General features: G+C 47.9%; 2 protein-coding genes across 3 annotated transcripts in view; one reads left to right on the plus strand and one right to left on the minus strand.

Annotated features, from left to right (window-relative positions):
- Nucleotides 1–18602, minus strand: part of LOC102456995 (somatomedin-B and thrombospondin type-1 domain-containing protein-like) — a 30363-nt gene extending 11761 nt beyond the window's left edge. For both annotated transcript variants that reach the window (XM_075898243.2, XM_075898242.2), the window contains exon 1: nt 14682–18602. In XM_075898243.2, coding sequence (XP_075754358.2) covers nt 14682–15132 — 451 coding nt within the window. In that variant the 5' untranslated portion in view covers nt 15133–18602. The remainder of the gene's footprint in view (nt 1–14681) is intronic.
- The window catches only part of LOC102456426 (uncharacterized), a 63214-nt gene that overhangs the window by 32911 nt on the left and 11672 nt on the right, over nt 1–18631 (plus strand). The gene's annotated exons all lie outside the window — the stretch shown is intronic.

Genomic DNA, 18631 nt, shown 5'->3' on the forward strand with positions numbered 1-18631 from the left:
ATGTGGTTGACTGGGGTGTTCCAGCCAACATGCAGCATGAGACTGATACAGCAGCAGATAAAAAGACAAAACAAGGTTCATGTTACTAACTGTATCTCCTGCTGTCAAAATCATTCCTGATAGCGCTTAGGCAGACATTCAATTACAACCTTATGTTCCCAAATGTTAGTGAGGACAATGTATCCCACAATAATCCAATGAAGTGTTAGCTGCAACATCAAACATTGAAGAAGAGAGGTAGGTAGGCCTCAGAGGGCTCTGTGGCTCAGCCAATCCCTTGTGTTTAATAAAAGGAACAGTGCAAAGAGTAATCTGCATAGATGTAGAAATGAGGCAACAAATGGGTAACTCAAGTCATTCACATTCCCTCTGATTCAAACGAGATGCAAGGAAAACAGACCACATTCCCAATCCTGCCGTACTAGTTCAGATCAACTCTAATCCTATAGATTCATTCATTTGTGACAAGCCAAGATAAGGGCAGCTGCATAATGAGACATTAGAAAAATATCCTTATTATAGAGCAAGAATCCAAACCTCTCTTCCCCTCCCCCCCTTTTCACTGACATTTTCAACCAATGCCCTGGACTGTAATTTTGGAACAGTCTCTCCTTTTGGATTCAGCTCCCGGATTTTGCTTTGCATCCAGAACGGAGCTGGAGGTGTAATTCCCAGCTTGTGGAGATATACCCACGCTAGCTCGGACTGAGCTAATGTGCTAAAATTAGAAAGCTAACACCAATGTCTGCAAGTTACAGCTCCAGTGTATTCTCAGCAGGAGGCCACCTGTAGAAATGCTGGACTAGCAACGGGCAGTGCTGTAAGTGTAATAAATTATGCTTAGTTGTTGGAGGCCAACAACATGCTCAGTGCTTTGCAACACTAACAAAGACACACCCTGAATCTCAGAGGCAGCCCTGGAGAAAGCAAGACTCACTGGGACGTTCAGAGAAGGGAGACTTTCAAAAGAAGCCTAATTTTTTAGACTAAAATTCCCCTTAGATTTTTATACCCTTTACTGCATTAGCTCAAAACTCTGGGGCTGTTAATGTCCAAGGATTTGAAGAGGGAAATCCCTCCCCCAGTAATTCACAATTCTCCCCAGAACCACCATTCACAGAGACTCCAGCAGGAATAGTGTTTCCACAAAGCCAGGGAAAGGGCTGGGGCAGGACTGATCACATACAACAGCAAAGTGGTCTATTATCCAGGTGAAGCCAGCAGCTAAACCAGCACCACGGCCATCGGGTCAGCTCAGTTCAGATGGCCCATGGGAACGGCAACTGCTCTTGGGCAGGACAGGATTAGCGAGAGCTCATTTCTCCATCAAGCTCTGGGACACCTGAATGCTCCTATCCTGGAGTGCCATGTTCATGAGATTTGGCCATTTTACACCTTGCGGAATCCTCACAGCTCATTTCTGTGCCTGGACAGAAGCAGAGGGATCATCACCTGAAAGCAGGTGAGAGAAAAGGGAGACTCAACTGAGGCAGAGTCCACTGGGAACAGGTTAGGCCACTAAAATGGGCTATGCTCTCAGCAAAGAGTATTGTGAAAGTCAAGTGAACCAGGCACTCCAGAGGCACAAGAATTCTCCACCTGCGTGTTTCTTCTAGGGATATTAAATATTGGTTAATTGAATAGTCAAGTAACCTCATGAATTCTAATCAGCTACTAACTATTCTATAGTCTCCAGGGGTGGGGCCGGCAGCCAGTGTGCGCTGGCCCCATTCCTGAGGAGCCGCCGGCAACCCCGTGCTGCTGCCTTTGTATCAGTGGCAACAGCAACCAGGGTGCTAGGAGGGAGCTGGTCCATGAGGGGAGCCAGTTTAAAAACCAGCTCCCCTTGAGGACCAGCTACCTGTTGCCCTGTGGTGCTGCCTCTGCTAAAGAGACAGCAGCTTAGGGTGGCAGCAACCCCTGTCTAGTGGAGCCCACCCAGCTCCTAATACACTTTAAATGCAGAACTGCAACAGGGTTAGGTCCCAGACCCATCACAAGCCAGGACTGAGCTGGGCTGCTGGCCAGCCTCCTAAAAAATTTACTGGCAAGGGAAGGGCAGGGAAAATGTTTGTAGTCTATAGCATTAAGCTATAAGCTTTTGTTTACTGGTTGATCGACTACACTATTACATACCTAGTTTCTTCCAGGGGTAGGAGCCAAATCCTGTTACTATCTTATCTAGTTGTGTGGAAAAAAGCATCCCCTCATGCCCTCCAGTAGTACAATCAGGGTCTGTGGGTGGGGAAGCACAAAAGTGTCCTGTTCCTCCCCCCCCTCCCATTTCACATGAGGCTCCCCTTTCAGGGAAGCCCAGGGCCACTTCAAAAATTATTGCCCACCCACCTGGCCTAGGAGCACATTGCGGATTTGCACCAAGCAGGACTGGACAGCTTGCTACTTCTCCAGCCCTAGAATGCAGGCAGCACAACAAAAGCAAAAGAGCTGCTGGAAGTTACTAAAGGGCTTTGGTCTCAGACTGCTCCAAACCCCAACACAGAGGTCCATGGCATGCAACAACTGGTAACAAAACTGATTTCTATGGGTTTTAATATCACACGAGTTGAGTGCTTGTGAAAGTTCAGGACTAGAGTTGGGTACAGTTCAGAGCTTGTGAGTGCTGTCCTCCCCCCCCCCCCAAAAAAAAACCCCACCACACATGCACAGCTTCATCACAGCTCATATGCAGGACCCATAGCTGTTCCAGTCCTGGACTCCCACACACAGTTTTGCCAAGGCAGCAAACTCACAAATCACAGAATCTGGGCAGCTCCCAGCAGGTGGGAAGGGTTCCAACTGCTTCGTGCAACACCCCTTGCAGGCCACTGAGGTGGGAGTGCAAAGAGGCCCCATAGGCCCCCAGCTGCCACAGATGGTAGGAGGACCCCAAAGCTCCCAGCCACCTACAGCTACTCAGTCCCTTCTCATTTTATCATAGATATTTTTAGTAAAATCAGGGGCAGGTCATCAGGCTTCTGTGACTTTTCCTGATTGCCTCTGACTTGTCTGTGACTTTTACTAAAAATGGCCATGACAAAAATCTTAGCCTTACTCATGGCTCACAAACAAGTCCCTGCTGTTGTAGCCCAATGAAGCTGATCAAAAATTTTCCAGAGCAACAGTTTTCTGTTGGAAAAGGCTGATGTGACCAAGCCCCAGTGTTTCATGGAAATCTATTCTTTAGCCAAAGATTTTGGTGAAAAAAAAATGAAATACTTAGTTTCAGTTAAAATCAAAACCAAGTGCTTTGACCTATCATTTGGACTTTTATAGCATGTTAAGTGGAAATAAAGCACTAGACTGGATGGAATTGGGATGACTCACTGCTGAATTAAAGCAGCAGCTAACAACTCTTTTAAGAGTGGGTTTGGTTTTTTTCAATCAGTAGCACAGGAACAACTCAGATGGGACAGGAAAGCATCTGACCAGGAGCCCCTGCCATTCTCCAGGCTCTGCACCTTTCCTGGGTCTGCTGGGGAGAGAGGTGAAGAAGAGTCTTAGCCAAGAACTGCAGACAGAGGGAGTTCCATGTGCGGAAAGAAGGAGCCAGTGAGACAGCAGGTACATCTGCTGGGATTACACTCCCCAGCTCAGGTGTACAGGCCAGCTAGCTCTGCTCCAACTAATGCACCGAAACAGCAGCATGGCTGTGGCGCCCAAGTCTGCACCTGGGAATCTATTGGTTTGGGTGGCCCAAGATGTCACCCATGCTGCCATGGCCACACTGCTGTTTTTAGCATGCTAACTTTGAGCAGAACTAGCAAGCCTCAAACCACACTGAGAAGCGCCCTCCCAGCTGCAGTGCGGACGTACCCAAAGGAGGACATTAAGACACAGACCGAAAAGGAAAGCAGTGATTGTTGGAGGGCAGACACTTATTTTCCTATTGCACCATGTAAAAGTATGCAAGATGGAGTTAGTTTCCAGCTATTCTGAGTCCAGAGTCCATTTACTATGAGGCTGTGAGCCCTCTACTCAGCATCTTTTTGGCCAGTTAAGGTATTGCTGGTGCTATTGCCAAAAACAAAGCCATGGATTAAGAAAACATTGCCAGGCAATGCTTGATGTGAGGACTCTGCTCCAGACAGACAGCAGGAATTCCAGGCCACAAGACATGGGGTATTTGTAGGGCTATTGGAGGAATGGGCTTCTCCTGGGTTTACAGTGTAGATAAGAGCATCCTTCAAGCTCAGCTATTCCAGGCCAAACTGAGACCCCCAGACACTTTTAAACAGACTACAAAATCTTTTTACTTGTTGTCATTATTGTTACTGCGATGGGGGGGAAAATGTCTCTATTGAACTGGAACCCAACAACAACAACAACAACAACAAAAAAAAAAGATAACTGGCTATGCCTGCCCCAACCCCGAAGGGGAGGTAGTACATTTAAGCAGAGAATCAAGCTCCTTTGAAGGAGCTCTCTGCCACATGTACCACCTTTCAATGAGAAGCTAAAAATGACCATGCTGTGGATTTAGACCCCAGTCTCCTAACGGGATTCTCTAGAAGCTTAAACTTTCACCATGCCCCAAGACTTCACTGGTCCATGCAAGCAGATGAGTCCCCCACTCTCCTCCCAATCCCCGAAGCATTTCCAGGAGCTCTCCCTCTCCACCGAGGGGAGGGATTCCCTGAAGCCAGCGGAGTCCAAGCTCCACAGCTCACAGCTGAGCTCTCCAAACCTTCTGACAGCAAATCTGTTTCTAAACCAACAAGGTGCTGTTACATTGTTCACAGTTTCCTGACTCTTTTATTCTTGGGCAGATGCCATTGCTCTGTAATCCAGCTGAGCTGTGACTGGACTAATCTCCATGGAGAATAGGGAGGGATTATTGGCGCGGTTTTCTCCCATGAGCATGATGACTGACACACCCAGCATGGGCACTCGCTCCGCCCCTTAGGTGAATACTCCAAGCTCCCCGGGTACCCACACATGGAATGCCAGAGGAACTTCTTTGAATGTCTCTTCAAGATGGTGCCACCACAGCTTAGCCCCTCTTGATCGTATTCATGCAGACCCAGAGAAGAGAGGCTGGCAGAAGTGCCCTGGATTTATGCTAGTTCTGGGCCCTATCACCATCTGTGCCTTTGTCACTCTTGGCAACCCCACATCCGATTGAGAGTGCATGTCCATATCCATCTCAGAGATTCTCATGCCCTGGAGAAGAGAGGAGAAGCTGTAGGGCCTGCTGCAGCCCTTTATGTGGTTACGGAAGGGGAATGCCTAAGGAATGCCCAAGGGGAATGCCCAAGGGGAAAAACAGCACAGGCCCATTCATCATAAACGTGGAGACTGCAAGCGAGGTCCCCCAACCCGAGGCCTGTTTCTGCTTTCTGAATGTTCTGGAACATCCTGGGCCTCCTCTGTGGTGCCCTGATAGGACTTTGTCCCAGTATTTATCATCTTGCTGTGGATCAGCTGCCTTCCACGCCAGCCAAATAGGGCCAGGTTAGCCCTGGGAAGCACGTGGCAGACTACCATGAAGCATGGCATGAAGGACAAGGCAGGGCTCAAAAATGCTCATGGCCCAGGAAGGCAGCAAAGTGGACATGACCAGGGTTGGGTTTTGAAACTTGTTTGTAACGTAAAAAGCGTGAGAGTTGGCTGGAGCCCTCATCCTGCTGCTGTCAGTCTCCTGGTTAATCTGTCACATCAGAACATCTAATGGGTAGTGGTTGTTTAGGTGTTGGGTAACGTCTAGTCATAGGCGACCATCTCTGGTCCCGCCCCGCCATCTGCAAGGTGAGCTCGAGCTCTTCATTCAGCCAAGAAACATGAAGGCACCAGATAATAAGCGTCAAGCGTGGGCGATGTCACAGAGGGTGGAACAGACAGAAATAACTCTGAGGAAAGAGGCTAGTATTTAACCCAGAGTGGGAAACCTTTTTTGGGTCAGGGGCTGCCTACCCACAGAAGAAAAAAAAAAATCAGTCGGGGGCCACACACAAGTGAGAAGCAAACAACCAAAACCAAAACCCTCACTGAGGCAGCCCCTGACTGAGGAGAAAGACCTTCCCCACATTCCCCTCACGCACCCGAGCCTAAGGGGACCCAGCCTAGTAGATTGTGTATGCTCCAGCCCGGCAGTGGGATAGCAGGAAGGCTGGAGCACCAGTGTGGGCTCCCCAATTCTGGGGGGACCACTAGGCGCCTCAGGGCAGGATCTAGGCAAGCAGGGGCTGCATCTGGCCCCTTGGCCTGAAGTTCCCCATCCCTGATTTAACCTTTGAAGAGCAGAGGCAAAGCAAAAGGAGATGGATCCCCTCTGCCGAACTGCCAACAGGTGTTGGTCTCTAACAAGTCACCCTAAAAATGAGCATTATTTGGGGGGCATCTCCACTCAGAATGACCAAGGAGGGAACAGCAGAGGATACTCTACAATTGTGGAGCTCCAGGGGGCAGCATCAAGGGAGCCTACAAAGCACTTATCAATCAGCACTCTGTTCCTCAGTATTTCACATAACACAGCCTGTATTCAGAAAGCAGCACCAGGCTCACTGCTTGCAGATAGCATCCACAGTGTCCAGTATGCTGCCTTTCATCTTTGTTTCTTTAATGTCCTGATCTGTGTATTATCTAAACCCAACTCACAGTTAAACATCCCCGCACTCATATCTCCAAATTCTAACCCCAGGAGCCTGCCCTCCCCTTGGCACTGCAGCGGAGACTTCAAGTCTTCTCCACCCATGGGCCTTTGATCTGGACTCTTGCTGCCCTTCCTTTTCATCTGCAAAACTACCGATGCAAGGGCTTGCGAAAGGATATCCAAGCTTATTGCTCATCATGCTTATTGTCCATAAGACAAAAGCCCCTACACTCTTGGTATAAATTAGCAGTACCAGCTACTTTCAAAGGAACCTCAGCATTAAGTCAGGGGAATGAACAGTACCCACTCAAGGTGGGCAAATAATCTGAAATGGTTCTTCACTTTATTCCAATTAAGGAGCACTTTAATTGTGGTACCATTAGGGCTGGTCCTCGAAGTTAAGCACAAATAGATTAGGGATACTTAGGGCCCTTAGTTTTCAGTTTATATATATATTTTTCCAACTGTCATTTATTGGGTAAATTGGGGTTTATTTTGGTGGATAAAAGGAGTGGGGTTAGGGGAATTATTCAGTAGAGTAATGTTTTGATAAATGAAATTTTGCTACAAAACTAACCTAACATCACCTCTCAGTGTCAGAAAGAAACACATTTCTAATCCCCACATCAAACTTTTTACTTAAATAGTTTACTAACGTAGACTTAGAACTATTAACTTATAATTATTTACATTTCATCACATAAGGCATGCCATTTGCAGCACATGTACTCAACTTTATCCCCATCTCCTGTTTGATTTCTTTAGGATATTTCCTTGTGCTCTAAAGTATTCTGACCAGATTTTTGTTTTCTCCTTGTTTTCGCGAGTCAGATCTTTAAACTATTATCTACTAACAGCTTGAAATGTGAGTGTGTAGGCAGGCTGTTCATCAGTGCGATGCTTGTTTGCGTGCCTGTCTGTTCACTGTGTGTATTTTCTAGATTAATACATAGCCTGACTTCAAAAGGGAGCTGTGCATATACATGTAGATAGATGTATTATGACACTACATCTATCTCATGCCATATGTTGTATTTTCCTAACACAACAAGTTATTTGTTATGTACTTAAAATTATACAAAAGAGTGAGGTTAAAAAAAATCAGAAAAAATATTTTGCAAAACTGAAGGGTTTTTTTTGTTAAAAAATGTTTTAAACTGAAAATGAAGGAGTTTAGCATTATTCCAAAAAGCAATGTAAAAAACAAACAAACCATGCATGGCAACAATAGTTCCAAGTCATAACACATACGAATGTAGAACTGTGCACTAGAGGAAGCAGCTTAAGAAACTGTCCAGCACGTCAAAGGCAAAAAGGTGGGGACAAGGCTGCAGTTTAATGGATTTCAATGCACTCTGTGTAATCTATTGTGAATCACCAGAGCATTAGGAGTAGTGACCTCTGTGTCAACTCCAGGGCTCTGGGAAAGCTATGAAAAACATCTGTGTATGGGTGCTGCCAAACCCTCAACATCTGGACTCTAGACCTGTGCCAACACGTTGCCGTCATTGAAGGAAAGGTCACAAAGACAAGACAGCAAGCATTCCAAGCACTGAAAGGCCCAGCAAGCAGCTGCCTTGGTTTGGCAAAGAAGAAGTTATGGTTTCATGCAGGAGTGAAGTCAGGAACCATTAAAGAGTTGAGGAATACAAAAAGTCAGCTCAAGCCAAAGAAGCAGGATGGAGTTGTTCTGAATTTATGCAATAGAGTAAGAACAGAATCTTCAGGTTGTAAGTGCTATCCGTGACAACAAGCTATCACGGAGTAGGTTAGCCGAAATGGGACACAGCACCCATAACACTGCAGTAGTTATGACATTGCAGCAAGACGACAACTTGCTGAAAGGAGCAAGCGTATGCTAGTGAGCATCCTCCAAGTCTCTGGCTTCATATTAGATATGATAAAGACAAGAACAAATATGTGTTAGCAACACTGACAGGTTATCCCATTCCTGCCTTCTGCAGGGCTGCTGGCTCTTTCTTCTGAGGCAACTGGCTATATAGTCAGTGACTGGGTGCTTCTCCCAATCTTTGTCGTCTGGAAAAATGGAACTGAATGTCCTGACAAAAGGCTCCCTTGTAAGATTTCCAGGACTTCATGGTTCTGATCAAGATTCGCAGGGTCATGGGTTCTTTTGTCAAAAGCAAGACCAGAGGCAGCCACAGAAATGGCGAAAAAGTATGGGAGAGGAATAAGAAAGATATTCAAACTCCAGCATTGATAGGAAACAGCACATGAGGTATCCATAGGCCTTCATGGTAGATGGGTCAGACAACCCCAGGCCACTTTCTCTATGAAATGGCCCAGCTAATTGATCTCCTGTGAAGCCCAGAAAGGAAACAAAGCAGAGGAGACAAGGTATATTGGAGCTCCCTGCTGCCTTTGTTCACACCTTGACAGCCTGTGCCATGTGCCTCTGTTAACTGGCTCAGAGACAGTGCCCTGCCATTTCAAAGCTAGAAATGGTCTCCCTGACCTGGCACACTAGCTCTCTGCATTTCTAGCCTTCTGCACGGGACATTTCCTGCATAGGGTTAACTCAAGAGAGCAAGACAACATGAATGGCACAAGCTGACAGGAAAGGGTTCGACTGACTGACCTTCAGCGCAGAGGGGAAAGAAAGAAAGACATAAAGTACGGGTGTTAAATAGAGGTTAGTAACCTAATTAAATAGCTAATGGAATTTCCATTGACTACTTGATTAGTCGACAAGGGGGGTGGCTGCAGCTCTGCTTTTTAAATGTAGCAAGAACCGTGAGGCTCTGACTACATTAAAAGGCAGAACTGCAGTAGTCTGGGACCTGGCACGAGTCTGGAACTTGTCTCCCGCTGCGTCTCTGCCTCCCCACATGAAGAAGGTGATCAGAGAGGGTGTGCGGCCCCTACTGGATGAAGGAGGTAACCTAGTGACAGATGATGTGGGGAAAGCTGAAGTACTCAATGCTTTCTTTGCCTCTGTATTCACGGACAAGGTGGGCTCCCGGACTAATGCGCTAAGTGACGCAAGGTGGGATGAAGATGGACAGCCTTTGGTGGGTAAAGAACAGGTTAGGAACTATTTAGAAAAGCTAAATGTATACAAATCCATGGGTCCGGACTTAATGCATCTGAGGGAGTTGGCAAATGTCATTGTGGAGCCTTTGGCTATTATCTTTGAAAAGTCATGGAGATCGGGAGAAATCCCGGATGACTAGAAAAAAGCAAATGTAGTGCCCATCTTCAAAAAAGGGAAGAAGGACAATCCAGGGAACTATAGGCCGGTCAGTCTTACCTCAGTCCCTGGAAAAATCATGGAAAGGATCCTTAAGGAATCCATTTTGAGGCACTTGGAAGAGAGGAAAGTGATTAGGAATAGTCAGCATGGATTCACAAAGGGCAAGTCGTGCCTGACCAATCTGATTAGTTTCTATGATGAGGTAACTGGCTCTGTGGACATGGGAAAGTCAGTGGATGTGATATACCTTGACTTTAACAAGGCTTTTGATACGGTCTCCCACAATATTCTTGCCAGCAAGTTAAGGGAATGTGGATTGGATAAATGGACAGTAAGATGGATAGAAAGCTGGCTAGAAGGCCAGGCCCAGTGGGTAGTGATCAATGGCTCGATGTCAGGATGGTAGTCGGTTTCTAGCGGAGTGCCCCAACGTTCGGTTCTAGGACCGGTTTTGTTCAATATCTTTATCAATGACCTGGATGAGGGGATGGATGACACTAAGCTAGGGAAGTGATAGAGATGTAGCCGTGTTAGTCCGGGGTAGCTGAAGCAAAATGCAGGACAATGTAGCACTTTAAAGACTAACAAGATGGGTTATTAGATGATGAGCTTTCGTGGGCCAGACCCACTTCCTCAGATCAAATAGTGGAAGAAAGTAGTCACAACCATATAATTTTTTTTAATTGTATCCTTTGGTATATATGGTTGTGACTACTTTCTTCCACTATTTGATCTGAGGAAGTGGGTCTGGCCCACGAAAGCTCATCATGTAATAAACCATCTTGTTAGTCTTTAAAGTGCTACATTGTCCTGCATTTTACTAAGCTAGGGGGAGAGGTAGATACGCTTGAGGGCAGAGATAGGGTCCAGAGTGACTTAGACACATTGAAGGATTGGGCCATAAGAAATCTGATGAAGTTCAACAAGGACAAGTGCAGAGTCCTGCACTTGGGATGGAAGAATCCCAAGCATAGTTACAAGCTGGGGACCAACCACTTAAGAGTAGTTCTGCAGAAAAGGACCTGGGGGTTACAGTGGATGAGAAGCTGGATATGAGTCAACAGTGTGTCCTTGTAGCCAAGAAGGCTAATGGCATATTAGGGTGCAGTAGGAGGAGCATTGCCAGCATATCCAGAGATGTCATTATTCCCCTTTGTTCGGCTCTGGTGAGGCCACATCTGGAGCAGCGTGTCCAGTTCTGGGCTCCCCCACTACAAAAAGGATGTGGACACATTGGAGAGGCTCCAGCGGAGGGCAACCAAAATGATTAAGGGGGCTTGAGCATAGGACTTATGAGGAGAGGCTGAGGGATTGGGTCTGTTTAGTCTGCAGAGCGAAGAGTGAGGGGGGATTTGATAGCAGCCTTCAACTTCCTGAAGGGAGGTTCCACAGAGGATGGAGAAAGGCTGTTCTCAGTAGTGACAGAAGGTAGAACAAGGAGCAATGGTCTCAAGTTGTGGTGGGAGAGGTCCAGGTTGGATATTAGGAAAAACTATTTCACTAGGAGGGTAGTGAAGCACTGGAATGGGTTACCTAGGGAAGTAGTGGAGTCTCCATCCCTAGAGGTGTTTAAGTCTCGGCTTGACAAAGCCTTGGCCGGGTTGATTTAGTTGGGATTGGCCTAGAGCAGGGGGTTGGACTTGATGACCTTCTGAGGTCTCTTTCAGCTCTATAGTTCTATGATTCTGTGATAAGGTGCTGTGGGGAACCAGCTTTTACAGAGGCAGCAAGGGGAGGTAGGAAGAAGCAACTAGTGACTTGACTATCCAATAAGCCTTCGTTTATTGAGTAGTCAACTACTTAACTAGTCACTTACATTCCTAAAATAAAGGGAAAGTGCAAAACTATTTAGCAAATGTCAAGGAAACACTCCCAGTGATGGCCCCCCTTCAATTCTCCTCACTTTGTTTAATCATCTGGTGGTTTTTTGTTTGTTTTTGTTTTGTTTTTTAAGAAGCTCAACTCTGTGCGTTTCACAGCCTCTCGCTGTATCACGAGGAAAGGAGCACCGTTAGAAGGGCCATTATGCTCACTTATGGGCAGAATACGAAAGCAGAGGCCTACTAGGGCATGTCCCAAATTCCTTCACTTAGCTGGCTCAGCAATGCTGGGAAGGTAGAATGAGTGAAAATGTCCACAGCCAGCAAGGTTCTCCCCTCACCAAACCCTTGAATGACTAGCGAAGGAACACATGTCCCATCATAGCTCTCTCACTTCCCAGGTTGTTCTACTTGCAGTGCACCCTCGCCATGCCTTTCACAGACACTAGGCATTTTTGCTCTAAACACATGCGCATCAAGACAGATTGCCACTGGCTTCTGTGGAATCATTCTCCTGCCTTTACATCAGTGCAAAGGAGAGCTTTGCTTCTCAGTCACACCCAGGCTCCTCAACCAACACCACCCAGAGTGAGGCATGGCAGCTTGCAAGACCTTGAATCCCATAACAGTGTCCCAAATGGCCCAACTCCCAACAGCCCTTACATGATCCAGAACAACAGAGCCCTTAGACCCATGAGATAACAATGCTTCAGGTCCTCTGCAAGCAGCTGAGATACAAACTATAATGATGCAGAAGCAACAAGTTTCAAGAGCAAGGTTCTCTCCATCCAACAAGCAACAATGCCCAAGGTGCCCTTGAGGCTGCATATTGGCCCTATAAGAGCCTATAAATTGAGTGACTGATTGAGCAACACAAGGGCAGATGGAATTCAGTGTTGATAAATGCAAAACAATGCCCAGGAAAAATAATCCCAACTATAGATATAAAAACAATGGGATCTAAAATAGCTGTTACCACTCAAGAAACATCTTGGAATCATTGTGGATAGTTCCCTAAAAACATCTGCTCAATATGCAGTGGCATCTAAAAAGTAACATAATATTCATAATCATTGGAAAGGAATAGATAGACAGAAGATAGTATATTGCCTCTATATAGTCATGACATACCTACAACTGGCCCACAAAAGCTCATCACCTAATAAACCATCTTGTTAGTCTTTAAAGTGCTACATAGTCCTGTTTTTTGTTTCTTGCACCATTAGTGTAACTAAAATCAACCAAAGAGTAAAAAGTGCATTTTGAGCAGCAAGAGGATAAGGCTCAGACTATAAATGAATTTCCAGTTTTTCCTTTTAAAACTGATTTTTTTAAATATTTCAGTTTAAAAACAGATACCTGACAATGTAATTCTGCTCTACCACATTGCCCACACTGGATCATACTAAGGGCCTATCTTCCACTGGGGACAGCACCAGATTCTCGGGGGAAGAAATCCCATGAGGAAACAAGCAACACAGTCCAAGGCAGAGAATAGTCAGTGCAAGGATATGTTGTAACCTGCACCATGATGAACCCAGAATTGATGACTTTAGTGAAGACTAAGGATGTAATAGTGTAGTCAGTGCCGGACCGAGTCATAGTTGTGCTATGGGCAGCAGGCGTGCAGCACATGAGTGGCCCCGCCCCCAGGTACGTACTTTTTTTAGCAGGCTGGCCAGCAGCCCAGCTCAGTCCCAGCTTGTGCTGGGTCTGGGACCTACCCCTGCTGTGGCTCTGCATTTAAAGTGTATTAGGAGCCAGGCATGCAGGCAGACTGGTTCATTTCTGGCTCATGCTGGGTCTGGGAGCTCAAATCCCTCCTCCCTCTGGACAGGGGCTGCTGTCACCCTGTGCTGCTGCCTCTGTATCAGAGGTACTAGCGCAAGATGGCAGGCAGCCAGTCCATGAGGGGAGATGGTTTTTAAACTGGCTTCCCTTGCAGAACAGGTCCCACCTGGCACCCTACACCACTGCCGCTGATAGAGAGACAGCAGCACGGGGTGGCAGGGGGCTCCCCAGGAGTGGAGCCTAAGCACACTGGCTGCCAGTCCCACCCCCAGGTACTACAGACTAGATGATTAACCAATAAGAATACATGAGGTTAATCCACTATTCAGTTAATCCATATTTAACATCCCTAGCTCAGACCTCCTCTGGACAGGGGCTGCTGCCACCCTGCACTGCTGCCTCAGTATCAGAAGCAGCAGCGCGGGGTGACAGGCAGTTGGTCCACAAGGGGAGCTAGTTTTTAAACTGGCTCCCCTCATGGACCAGCTCCCATCTGGCACACCACCTGCCTCTGATGTAGAGGCAGCAGCATGCAGTGGCAGGACCTCATCTGGAGTGGGGCTGGAGCACACTGGCTGCTGGCCCTGCCCCAGGGACTATAGAATAGAATAGTAACCAATAAGAATTAATGGGGTTAATCGACTATTCCATTAACTGGTATTTAACATCCCCAGTGCAGACCTGCTCCCCAGAGCACTGTCTCTGTGCCAGGAAGGTCACCCCAGCAGAATAAGACCCAAGAACTTCCGACCCAGCAGCCAGTCCGAGCCTTCCCGTGCCTGTCCTAATGGGCAGGTTCTTCACCTGCACAGTCTCCCTGCCTTGACCCAGGCCTCCCACCAGCCCCAGGGCAGGAGCAGTCCCCTGGCTCTGAACTCCGAGAGCTGGACCGCGTGTTCACACCTACTAGCGCCCCCCTCGGCTCTTCGCAGCCGGGCAGCGAGCGTCAGGCCGGTCTCTGCCTTGCGAGCGGCACAGACCTGCGGGCGGACAACAAGCCGCTGCCAAGTGCCTCTCCCGCGGCCCGGCGGGGAATCGGCACCAGCGTGCCGGGAAGCCCCGTAACAAAACCAAACCAGCCTCCAGCAGACAGACCCCCAGCAACTCCCCCACCCATGCCCACAGCGCCCTGCTGCTGACGGGGCTGGCAACCAAGCCCGGAGGCTGACTCCGAATTACTGTGCAGCTGTTTACACACACTCCGGCTTTACCGCACCGGCTTCGGCAGAGCTACTCCGGAGTCACTCTGCCCCGGCCCAGCACTCACCCGCTCGCTGGCACACGCCCGGGTAATCAGCGCAGCAGTCGCCCGTCTTCTCGCAGTAAGCATCGCAGTAGCAGGGGGCGCCGGAGCCGCTGAGGTCGGCGCAGGCGTTATTCCTCCCGGGGCAGCAGCGGGGGCTCCCCCGCTGGCCGCAGCCCGCCTCCACCCGCAGCAGGTGCGCGGCCGCCAGGAGCCAGCCCCAGCAGAGTAGCCAGCTGCCATGGCAAGCGCCCGGCCCGCCCATGCTCGCCGCCCCGCGGCGGCTCAGCGCTGCCCCGCAGCCAGCTGGTCTCCCAACGCTAGTGGCGACCACATGCTGGCGCGGACAGCTGGCAGCACGCAGCGAGCCCGTCTCTACTTTCAACCGCAAGTTCCTAGCTCCTAGGCACCGGCCTTTATAGGGACTAGAGACTCCCCGGGGCCAGCCGACAGGGGCCGGATCGCACGAGCCCATTGGCCGGACATTAGGGGGGGAAAAAAGTTTGTGTTCCACCCACTTTCTCTCCCACCTTCCACAAACCCAGGGCGAAGGTTGCTCCTGGGTCTTAAAGCCAGCACGTACCCTGCCTTGCACAGATCTGCTTTGGCAGAGGCAGCAGCTGTGCAACTGAGGCGCTGGAGTTCATGGCCTCTTACCCACAGGGACCAAACCGTGTTTTGTTTTGTCAGGGAAGACGACAGCCACTGGCTCAGCCCAGCTCCACGAAAAATCCACAGCCTTAAATGACATGGTAAGAAGAATCCATCCCTCCATTTAGGTATTGGCTGCTGGGGAAGTGTTTATCCGGAGGGAGAACTCCCACCACTGGTGGGAGCATCTGTCCAATCGTGCAGGGTGTAAATGTAGAGGTCAGTGAACATAAAGTGTCCCTGTTTTCTCCAGGTGTTGAGCATATGCACCACACTTTGGCTTCAGTAGGATTTGCAAGGACTAAACACTTTGGAAAAAAATCAAGCCACTTTCATTTAGGTGCTTATAAGATGGAGTTAGCAGACTTTTGTTTGACACCCATACTTGACTGTTTTGTTCACATGGTTTTACGGAAAACAGGGCCCTCCAATGAGAAAGGTGATAAAAAAAAGTACTGCAGAGATGTAGTACGCTCACTTTGGTAAGGTCTCAGAGAGGTAGCCCTGTTAGTTTGTAATTTTAGAGATAACAAATATATCATGAGACAAAGTGGCACCTCTAAGGTGCCAGAGGCCTGCTGTTTTGTAAGGCATTTGCTTTAATACTGCATGCAGTTCTGATTAAAAAATTACGATGATAAATTATGACTGAAGAACCCATGCAGTAGATTAAGAACTGGCTAACTGACCCATCACATAAAGTAGTTGTCTTCTAATCAAGCAGTGGTACTATTTAACATTTTCATCAACTATGAAAACACTTTGGGATGATATCTACTAGCCCAGTGGTAAATAATGAGGACAGGCAGTTATACAAAGCTATCTGGGTCACTTGGTTAGTCAGTCGCATTCAGACACACTGGCTATGTCTACACTGCCCCTTCTTGTACAAGAAAAACCCTCTTGCGCAATGCCATTCTTCCTGAAAAGTAATGGTGGCTCATAAGGTATGCAAATGAGACAGCAATATTCCACACTTAGCCTAATTTGCATATTACTCACGCAAGAAGCCACAAGTGTAGACATTACCAGTGTTTGAGTACAGCCAAATGCAAAGTTCCTTGTCTAGGACCAAGGAGTGCTAGTCATACCGAGAGAATGGTTGTGTTGTGTGTCCTGGAAGGTAGTGAATAGGAAGATCTGAATGATTCCATTCCATAGAGAGCAGTGGTGCACACAAGCAAGAACTCAGCAAGGCCAACTACATAGAAACCTCTCACCAGTGCTGTAGGGACTGAACCGAGGCATAGTTGTTCAGGAGCTAAACTGGCCTGCAAGTCAGAAGACATGGGTTTTAATTTTTTCTTTGCCATGATCCTGAGTGTGTCTGCCTAAGCATGCTGACCTGTAAAACTAACTCAGCTGGCAAGGGTGCTGGGAGGTTTAACTGCTGTTTGTAAAGTATTTGTGCTTTTGCACAAGAGCATCCGTGCCAGTGTAGATGCTCTCTTGCGCAAGAAAGCTCCGATGGCTATTTTAGCCATCGAGCTTTCTTACGCAAGAAATTCATGTTGCCCGTCTACACAGGCCTCGTGCGCAAGAACAGTTGCTCAAGAGGGCTTATTCCTGAGCAGGAGCATCATAGCTCTTGCACAAGCAGCACTGATTTCACACATTAGAACGTCAGTGTTTTTGCGCAAGAACTCACGGCCAGTGTAGACAGGCAGCATGTTTTTGCGCAAAAGCGGCCGCTTTGGCGCAAGATCGCACTCATGTAGACACAGCCTCACAGTATTGTGTTAAGATGGGGAAGGTCAGTTCCAGTTAGGACAATGATGGGAGCTCTTCAGTACAGATTTTGTCTTCTGGCCAGGAGGCACACAGAAAAGGAGGAGGGTACAGGCCCAGCGATGGCTGGGTTTCTACAGCAGGTCCCTTTGATAGGACAATCAGAAGCCAGTCAAGGTCCATTCATAGTTGAGAAGTGCTTTGTGCAAGGGGCAGAGCTTGGCTCAGGGGAGAAGTTACCATCACTGAGAATGTTTCATATCCCAGCAGGGATGGGTTGTTTGTCTGTGTCTGAATGTTCTCTCCTTTCCCCCCCTGCTGCTCAGACCTCAGCTTTCAGACCCTGACATGGTTTCTTCATTGTAAGCTTGAGGTTGAGCCAAGGCCCCTCCTGCTGCTCGTGGACTCTAGCAGTGCAAGCATAGCCCCAGCTCCAGCAAGGCTTAGGGACCAACCCCACAGCTGGGATGCTTAGTGAGGTGCACTGTGTCTCTGCTTAGCGTGGCCTTCTCTCTACTGCTGGACAATCCTGTGAGATCCATTCGCCAGGTTCCTTAGTCTTACTGTTTTCCACCGAGAGACACCCTTCCTGAGCATTTCAAATGCTACCTGGGCCAGTTCCCAGCTATTCCCGAGGCAGAGACCAAGTTCAGATCTGAGAAGGCCTGGGATTCAAAGGACCCAGTCTAGTTCCCACTGTAAAACTTGATTTGCTGATGATTTAGAACATGCTCCCTGCCCTAGCTGCATTGAGAGGGATGCTATTGTACAACTAAAAGCACACACTCTACTTCCAGTTTGCATCGCTCAGCCGAAGGTATGTTGGGCACCTGACAAGCCAAGCCAAGATACTCTCCTCCCGCTGGCCTACTGGCAATCCGTATCTCAAAACTAGGAAGATCAGGCAGGATTTCAAAGCTACAGAGATTCTAACCAATCCCCTACACAACATAACTTCTATAAATTTGGAGTATATGGGGCTGCAGTAGTGATAAAAATGGTCCTGTAAAATCTTTATTGTAGATGATGCACTAAGCTAGAAAGAACCCATTTTGAATGTCAGATCTCAGGGGGAGTTCACAGGATTGGCAGTTTGTAAAGAAACAGTATCCCTGCCCCCTCCACGTCGATTTGGCAGAGCAGAGGGTCCCTTGATTCCACCTGGTTTTACCTCACAAGACTTTGTACTACCTCCAAAACTCTATGATCTAGTACAGTGGAATATTTCAGACCGTGGTTCTCTGAGGTGCACACAGCAACAGAGAGATGGCTGCATCTTTCTTGCAAACTGCTGGGGGTAATTTGCATCTCTTGGAAGAACAGGCAACTGTAGAAAGCATCACATCCACCATACCTTTGTTCATTTCATGTCGCATCCCTGTTCTACTATGGATGCCAAAAGACATTAGTCTTTGAGTTAGCTGATGCCGCACCTAATGATTCTCAAAAAATAAGAGTGAGTATCCAACAGTACAGCGGATGGCTGCAGCATGGAGCTCTGATCAGCAGGCCAGATTAATCAGCACCATTCCCACTCAGTCAGGGTGTGCTCATTAAAAGAGGATTCCTTTTGTATTCTGAACTTTGAGCCGACA

Source organism: Pelodiscus sinensis, chromosome Z (assembly GCF_052426305.1).
Source record: "Pelodiscus sinensis isolate ZL-2025 chromosome Z, ASM5242630v1, whole genome shotgun sequence".
NCBI classification, from domain to species: domain Eukaryota; kingdom Metazoa; phylum Chordata; order Testudines; family Trionychidae; genus Pelodiscus; species Pelodiscus sinensis.